The 9054-nt window shown below is 41.1% G+C and overlaps 1 protein-coding gene and 1 long non-coding RNA gene across 2 annotated transcripts in view; one reads left to right on the plus strand and one right to left on the minus strand.

Annotated features, from left to right (window-relative positions):
- LOC106951336 (B2 bradykinin receptor-like) overlaps positions 1-7142 on the plus strand; it is a 24120-nt gene extending 16978 nt beyond the window's left edge. Inside the window, exon 3 of the mRNA XM_015038787.1 lies at positions 5331-7142. Within this exon, the coding sequence (XP_014894273.1) occupies positions 5331-5706 (376 nt within the window). The 3' untranslated portion in view covers positions 5707-7142. The remainder of the gene's footprint in view (positions 1-5330) is intronic.
- On the minus strand, positions 1947-8123 carry LOC106951338 (uncharacterized). The gene is made up of 3 exons (XR_001425799.1): positions 7988-8123; positions 7857-7859; positions 1947-1961 (listed from the first exon to the last, which is right to left on the minus strand). It is a non-coding gene; the product is annotated as an uncharacterized LOC106951338 (long non-coding RNA).
- Positions 8124-9054: the final 931 nt, after the last annotated feature.

The raw sequence follows: 9054 nt of genomic DNA on the forward strand, positions 1-9054 counted from the left end.
GACCGAACCCCTGGGGTTCGACCGAACCCCTGGGGTTCGACCGAACCCCTGGGGTTCGACCGAACCCCTGGGGTTCGACCGAACCCAGGTTAAGAACCACTGGTTTAGGCTGTTATCCTCAGATGCTCAGTTGATCACAAAACACACGTAAGCATCAGCATGTCTCTGTTGCTATGGTAGCCAAAACACACTTTACACCTCCTATGAAATACACTGCTGTACTCTCCCCATTATGTATTGATTTGTATCTCATGTCCTTTTGGTATGTTTTGTTGTTTTATTATTGTTTAATCTTTGATACTTTGTCTCTTAGTTTTTATACTTACTGTAAAATCAATTGCCCATCAGGGATACAAATAAATCTGAATCTGAATCACAAGAATGGATGGATGGACCCCTACACGTTATAAAAAAAGAGTAAGAAATATGTGCCTGGGTATTATATGCATTAGGAAAACAGATAAGGTTGTAAATCAGATTTAACACATTAAGTATTCTACTGTCCCTCTTATGGAAATAATGGATTTAAATGAAGATAATGGAAGCAATATAACATTATCTTGTTAAAATACAAACAAGATCCAAGCAGACTTTGTTTTTCTGTCATTACATCCAATCAACTCTTTATAATGGCTGATTGGTTTATTTCCGTTTACATGCTTGCCCGTCATAAACACTGAAGAGTCTTTGTTATGAAGTCATTTCAGGAAAACTAATCAGATTATAACCTCTTTACAAAGTGTTTGATCGTTCAGACTGTACTTTTGTAAACATGCATGCTCAGGCTATTCCCAAGAGGCTAAAAAATGCATTATGACATAATTTCTTCACTTTCACTCAATAAAAATTGAGTTGTGCAAAAGTATTATTGATGCTCTGGGGAGTTTTGTGTGTTCTGGACATTCCACTCTTCAGAATCAGCCAGTGAATATTGACTCTGGGTGAAGCTACTGTCCAATCCCTTTGTCAACACACATTGCTTAGGTGTCAAATGTCTGCATGTATACCCGGTACAGTATTGAGCTATTTTCATCTTTTAACTGGCTTTCAGTTAACTTTTCACACAAAATAGCTGAGCACAGAAATTCTTAAATAGAGATGTGATAAAGTCAGACCAAAAAGAGTTCAAGTCAAGCCTTTGAACTTCACATTACCGTTAGAGGGTTTTGTTTTTTACATTCCTGTAAAACGTCCTGGTCATGACATCGGCTTTGGACAGTCTGTGGCATCAGACTCAGTTCCTGTGAGAAACGTTGTCCTGTTTGCTCTATGATCCCTCTCAGTTCTCTTCCTGGTAAACACGACTTTTCTTTTTAAGTTTGATCATCACAGTTAGTTGCAAAGGAGTATATGTTTTCATGAGTACAACCCCACATTCTTAAGTAATCTGTTTAACCCACAAATTCATTTCCTGACAGCAGTAGCACCATCGACAGTGACAAACAGGCTCTCCAACTGTAGAACATGCCGAGACGTATTGTTACAAGAAATAAACTCTACAGCGCACATTCAGTGGACTGGTAGAAAAAAGGCAGTCATTACCCAGTAGGAGGAGAGGGGTGGGAATGAAGCAAATGGTGTTCAGCATCAGATGCTTTCTTAAGCAAATCCTTGTCAAACAGTAGTTAGAAGCATCGGCGCTGCAGAAGGGTTGCTTCTTTTTTCATTGGGAGAAATTCGTCTGTCCACCTGAAGGTATGCAACAAATTTATACTTTTGCTATTTTTTGCTTTTATTTTAGAGTTTAGAGTTAAACATTCTGCAACATTTACTGCTTTGCAAAGCATGCAATTAATTAGAAAATTAACAGATGTACAACAATCTCTTAAATTGCTTTGACTTCTTCAGCATGTCAGTCTGCACCTACTAATGTATTTATGTCAGAATACAGTCGACTGTTACAGTGCAGTACTAAAGGCTTAAACCACTTACTGCCATTTCTTGGGTTGTTTTGGGTTTTTCTGGTTTTGTTCATTTGTTTTATGATTGCCTGAGTTATTCTTATTTTGATTAGATCAGCCTTGCTTCTGTTTTACTTTAGTTCAGTCAGCTCTTTGTTAGTTAGATTTGGTTTATTTCCAGAGTTTAATTAGTTTTTGTCCCAGTTAGCTTTGTTTTCCCTGGTCCCTGGTTGGGGTTTACTCCCCCTGTGCCATCTCTCTCCCCCTCCGCCTGCTTTCTGCTCACCCCTCACACCTGAACCTCATTTTCTAATTAGTACCGGTCCACTGTTCCAGAATCCAAATTCCCTGACTTTAACCACGTCTCTTTCATTCACTCACCGGATCCTCCCGTTATATATTCCATGTTCTCTGTCCCCATTTTTCCCTGCTCTTGATCCTTGTGATGTCATTGTTTTGTTGTTTTTTATCAAACTTCTACCAACTACTCACAGCTTCAAGCTGTCTGCATTTGGGTCCAATCAACACCAAACATGATTGAAGGACCAATCAGACTTGCTTCTTGCTGCAGAACTAGAGCAAATAAGAGAGAGAAAGTCCTTCAGTGAGAACTCTGGCCAAGCCTTGTTCACCATGGCAGCACGTTATAAAAAAAGAGTAAGAAATATGTGCCTGGGTATTATATGCATTAGGAAAATAGATTAGGTTGTAAATCAGATTTCACACATTAAGTATTCTACTGTCCCTCTTGTCTGCGTTGAAGTGGCGTCGGTTAATGAGTTGCTCAGCTCTCTGTCCTGTGCTGGGAGGAGCTGTTGGAAGAAGCAGAGTGGGACCAACAAGCAACGTTAGCCGAGACATCCCACAAGCCACCTCACCTCAACCACATGTCTCTGTTCCTCCAGCTAACTCATCCACCCACTGCAGACGCCTCCACAGTTTCTCCAGGAAGTCTGCTCCTCGTCCTCTTTGCCACCATCTCTATCACTCTCCGTTAGCCCCACGCCTCAGAACTCTAAAGCCTTTAAAAGTCTCGCCAAAGACTTGCAGCAGCTCAGTCGTCTGCAGGCTCTTATCAGCATCGATCCCTCCATCACCAGCCTCAATCTGCCAGCAGCAGAACCACTTCATGGGTCCCATGCTGCAGAGCTTCTCTGTGGGTTGTCTCCAGGTCCTGAGCCTTATTGTGGGTTCCAGTTGGCCGAGCTGCCACCACCTAGTCGTCCCCCAGCAAGATCCTTTAGTTTCCAGCCTCCAGAGAGTCAGCGGCTCTGCTGCCAGTGACAAGCCTCCAGATCATGGACGCCTTCATTGCAGACAGTCATTCTCTAGATCTTCTTGTTGGCCTTCTCTGAACCACTTCATGGTTAAAATCTTGTTTGTAACTTGTGACTCCATTAGTCTACCTCTTGGTCATCCTCCATGAACATTTGTTTTGTTTTTGGCCCTCCTTGTCAGGTCCAGCCTGGGCTGGTTTATTTTCTGTTTCTGGTCTTAAACCAGGTCTGGTATCCACCTTGGGAGGGGGTGATGTCAGGATCTTTGTTTTTTCGGGGGGCTGGGGGCTACTTGGCTTGTAGTTTTATTCTGTGACTAAATCAGCCTAGCTTTTGTTTTGCCTTAGTTCAGTTCAGTCTTGGTTATTTTAGATTAGGTTGTAAGAGCGGAAATACTATTTAAGGAGTTGTTTTTGTGAAAAGAATTTTGGCGCCTCACTAGATCGACCTGACTGACTCCTTTCCTTCAATTTGCATGCAAAGCGCAAATGGAACCAAAAAGTGACTTGGAAAGGACGTCTGTTTGGACAAGATAAGAACAATTTGAGAAAAATTGTCCTATTCAGCAATTCTGAAATGGAGCAGATGTTGAGTTCATGAGGTCTCAAATATTTTAAAGGTTGTCCAAAACACACTCAGTATAAAGCGTGCCAGAATCTTTACGCAAATCAAGGGTAGCAACGCCATTGGTTGAAACTTTCCAACGCACATCAGTGAGGATGAGAATGTTTAAAAAAGGTTCATCTTTAAAATACGGGGAGATTTTTTGTTGAGACTTTGGAAGATTTTTGAGTATTGAACTGATGAAACTGTAATGAGGAATCCATGGTAGTGTAATAGATCTCCGGCTCGTCTATGGCCTAGCAGCAAGAACTACGTCTCCGTGCGTCATTTCTTTCACTTACATATTTAAGAGTTTAGTCCCCTTCAATTTTCTAATAAGGTTTGTAATTTATTTCCTGTGCTCAGTTTTTGTCAGTTACATTTGTCTTCCTTGCTCCCTTGTTCTCCCTATAAAAACACCAAAAGGAGAGGGTGAGACTTTCATTAAACACGTATGCAGAGTGGAGATCAAAATATTTTAATCATCCACTCATTGATGGTTTATGTACACATTTATCCGTTGAGTCAGCAGTCCATCACAGGACAAACAACCATGCTCACACTTCCTCCTTGGGGCAAACTAGAGAGGCTCCTCTTGCACTGGGACCTCGAGCTCAGATTCAAACCACAGACCTTCTTGCTGCAAGGCATTAGTGCTCTCCACTGCTACACCCACTAGCAACATAAAGATTTTAAAGGCTGGGGAAGTGTTCTTTGTTTGTTGGACGAACTTTTGGCTAAGTGGGAACATATTTTCACCAGTTAAACATGTTATTATTCATTATATTATTTACATGACAGTTGTTTTTATAAAGTCTGAAACATAAATCTAATTTCACATCGTTTAATGTTTTCTTTTGTTCCTCTTGCTTGCATCTTTCTTCAGAATGGTGGCTAACAGCTCCATGGCTCAAGGACCAAACCAGACAAATTCTAATAATTGCTCATTTGAATCCGTCGACTGGTCCTTCACTTATGTCCCAGGGTACATCCTGTCCATCTCTGTTTTGGGAATAGTTTTCAACATCTTTGTGCTGATGGTCTTCATCCTCCATAAGAAGCCCTGCACCGTGGCTGAGATCTACCTGAGCAACCTGGCTGCTGCTGACCTGTTCCTGGTCTCCTTCCTGCCCTTCTGGGCTGTCAGCGCTTGGAATAAGTTTGACTGGATTTTAGGTCTTGCCATGTGCAAAATCGTAAAAGTGAGCATCCTGATGAACGTCTATTGCAGCATCTACTTCCTGGTTCTGGTTAGCATCGATCGCTATTTGGCCGTGGTCCATCCACTGTCCCATGGGGCAATGCGTCGCCCAAAATGTGCTAAAATTAGTTGTGGTGTGGTTTGGATTCTGGGATTAATTCTTAGTGTTCCAAGACTAATAAACACAAAATTGAAACATGAAGATGTCAAAAATAAAACTGCCTGTCATGAAGCTGATCCAACTATATCAAAGACAACTGAGTTGATGATTTTGGTATTAGGGTTTTTTATTCCCATTTCCATAATTTCCTTTTGCACTGTGAACATCCTCAAAGCTCTGAGAAACAGATCGATCCAAAGAGTAAAGACGAGGAAAACGGACCACAAGGCCGACACTTTGGTGCTGGTCGTCCTGCTGGCGTTCCTGATCTGTTGGGTCCCGTTCCATCTGCGGGAAGTCCCGACCTGGCTCCACCAGGCCGGCATCCTGACAGTCTGCACCTCTAAGGAAATCCAGCACTTCTGTGGGCAGATCTTCACCTACTTGGCGTTCTTCAACAGCGTTCTCAACCCCATTCTCTACGTCATTGTCGGAAGAAACTTCAGAGACAAACTGAAGGAACTCTTCAAGCAGTGGGACCAAAAACGCAGTGCGACCATCAGCCGAACTACAAGTACAATGCTTCTACGAAGCCTTAAATCCCAACAAAATATTATAAATTAGAATATGAGTTTACTTTTTTTTTCTCCATTTATTTAGAGAAGAGACAACCAAAAATAAACTTGTTAGCTGGAGGAATGATTACCAATTGCAATCTGTGTCAAAGGTAACATCAAATCAAGGCAAGTCATTCAGTGACCCACAGATTGATCCTTTTCATGTCTACAGGTCCAGTTTCAGAGTTATCTTTATGAGCTGATGTACAGACAGTGAGACCACAGGGCCAACAGTTCCACAGAGAAATTAAAGAAATTGAAAAAAATTACCTTGTTTCTGTAAAAGCTTTAACTTTTACAAGCCAAGGTATACTTATTCATATTTTTGTGCAACAAAAAATGTAAGGAGGATGTTACGAATATATCAGTATTGGAGTCCAGCTAAAACAAAGGGTGTGATTATTTACCAGTTCAGTTCTTTGTTTTTCTTTATTCTGGTTATTTGTCAACACGTCTTTGCATGAAGTGATAGAAAAACATTTATTCTACCACACCAAGTTTATTTCATTTTTAAGTGCTTTCAGAATAATTCCATAACAACTCTGCTACATAATTAAACAGCATGACCGCATGTTGTATATCACTGAAATAATGAAATAATGGACTGAATCAGGATAATGGAAGCAATCTATAGACGGAAGCAGAGTTTGGATTGCATTGGGAAGGCTCCATATGTTCTGCTCTGTTGCAGAGTTTCTTGTCATGTAGCTTCAGAAATATAAACTTGTAATCCAAGACTTATTAACTTTATCTCCATGCAATGTGTCAACATTAGTACAGCTAGCTCAGGAAACTCAGTATTTATTCTTCTGATATATTTAAATGTCTTCCAAGCTGTTTTTCTGTCTTAACTTACTGCAGTTTGACTCAGTCACGCTGCTTCTGAGCAACACCTTGGCAAGGATGGGCACAAACAGCTAATTCTCACATTTAGCTTGACCATTGATGAGTGTTCTGTTTAAGGGCGTTATTATTATGGTTCTGGAAGAATTGTTCTTTGTTTTGGTTTAAGACAGGAATGCCCAAGTTCAGTCCAAGAGAGCCTCACTCCTGCAGGGTTTAGACACATCCCTGCTCCAACACGTCTGGGTCAAAAGAGTGGCTACCAGACCAGACAGGAAGGACTGATGAAGGAGTTCAGCCATTTGGATCAGAGGTGCATCTAGAAGTTTCAGGATAGAAGCATCTTATCTGATGATTTTGTTAATCTGATGTACATGTCATGGTATATTTTCATTGTAATGCTTAATCCAAATGAACTTGTGTAAGCTCCACGGCAGACATCAGCCTCATGTGTTTGACTCTTTGTGCTTCGTATTAAAAATGATGTTCATTCTGACTGCCAGACATTTACTCTCAACTTTTACTGACCTGTTTGAGTGTCTTATATTGTAAGCTCTCATATTGTGTGCATGTTATTAATAAACCTGATTTTCACCTTAACAGTGCCTGGGTAAGATTTTTCCATAACACCCCAACTAGACTTATCCAGCCATGGTCTAAGGGGTTGTGATGTGATGTTCTTCACAGATGCAGACGTCTTTCACAAGTTCATTATAGTTTTCAGATATTCTTAATTCTGATTAAATATGCAAGCAGGTCTGATTATTGCAAATACAATTAATAAATAGTATCTCTCTGATGACTGAAGGATCTCAAAAAGCAACACATCATCTAAAAGAAATAAACAATAATAGACAAAACAAAGTAATTGGCATCTATCAGGCTGAAAAGGGTTACAAAAGTCTTTCTAAGGCTTCAGGACTCCAGAGTGCGAGTCATCATCCACACATGGAGGAAACATAGAGCAGTGGAGAACCATCCCAGGAGGCGCTGGTCAACCACCACTACCACATGTAAACAGGCCTCCCTGCCTCAGTTAAGGTCAGCATTCATAAATCAACAATAAGGTGCTTCCACCTCATGCCTGAGTACCAACGGCACCCTCTCTTCACTCAGATCTTCAGTATGTTGTCTGGTAGACTCGGTTCAACTGCGAACTAAAACTTCATCATATGCTCCACCTCCAGCTGCTGTGGTTCTCTTACTCTCTGCGCTGAGTCAAACCAACCTGTTCCCCTCCTGGCCTGTGGGGGCGCTGCGTCAAGAACCACTGAAGGAAACGACAAAGAAACCTCTGAAGACACTGAGAACAACTTCCTTCTTCACCAGATGGAAACAGAAGTGGAGTGGTGCCAGATTTTAACGGTTGGAAGATTTCTCTTTAGTCTTTCGCAAAAGACCATAAGATAGCGCTGGACTAGCATATGTATTTTGGTTACATTTACCCAGAATGCCTCGTGCTGTAGTCAAATTCCTGCTTTTGAAGCGGTCTCCATTCCGCTTGGTGTTCACTTTTGCATTGGACCTACACCAGAGTTCACTTCAACAGAACCCAGACTGAGATTTGTAGGACCAGAGTTCACTTTTTTGGTCTGCAACAGTTTGACTTCACACTCACACTTCCCCAAACGAACTGCACTTTCTGGAAAACGGACTAGAGTTAGATTAAAGGAGACTTAACAGGCCTGGTGGGAATTAACCATTATTCTCTGGTGATAGCACTAGCACATTAACAGAAATACTTGTATTTGTTGCACACTTAATAATTAATCAGTGTGGTTTTGCGCAGGTTCTTTTATTTTGATGAACGCTGTTGAGACATGAGAGCGACAGTGAGTGCCTTCGCTGACCAGCCGTTACTGCGCTTCATTGCGGTTGGCTCGCTGAGTCAGGAGCGTCAATGTGCTCTATGTGCCCACTGGTGGCGAACCGTTGTAACTGCAGTACAGCCAACATGAGAAAAACAGAAGCAAGTAAACAAAACAAAAAAAGAAAAGGGAGGGGGTGTGATTATTTCTGATGTCCATTCTGTCACATATTATTGACGCTATTCTTTTGCTATGTAACATATAATAAAAAAAACATCTTATTTCTTTACAGCAGACATGAAGGGTGCTTTTTCAAATAAGCAAATCTATTTCAGAGTCCTCCTGGGCCTCCATCCTGATTCTGTGAGCTAAACATTTCCTCATCCAATCCAAAGTGGAGCATAGAGTTCACATCTCTGAACTCAAACTATCCTCTGTGTCCTGATGTCAGCCTCTACTCTGTGAGATACAAATATACTGAATTGTCTCTCAGTCACATGCTTTGGTTTTGCTCATGTCTGAATAAATAGTAGGGGTGTAGTGATACAATAATTTCACGATGCGATATACGATATTCTGGTCACAATACAATATTTATCACGATATTTGTTGAGCGATACAATTTGCTGCGGTTCAGTGCATTTTTACGATTTTCTGAAAGATTTTAGAAGGACAGAGTGATTTTAGTGACATTTTGTGTTCCA

Source organism: Poecilia latipinna, unplaced genomic scaffold, assembly GCF_001443285.1.
Source record: "Poecilia latipinna isolate Pla-1442-1.1 unplaced genomic scaffold, P_latipinna-1.0 Scaffold452, whole genome shotgun sequence".
Lineage (NCBI taxonomy): Eukaryota > Metazoa > Chordata > Actinopteri > Cyprinodontiformes > Poeciliidae > Poecilia > Poecilia latipinna.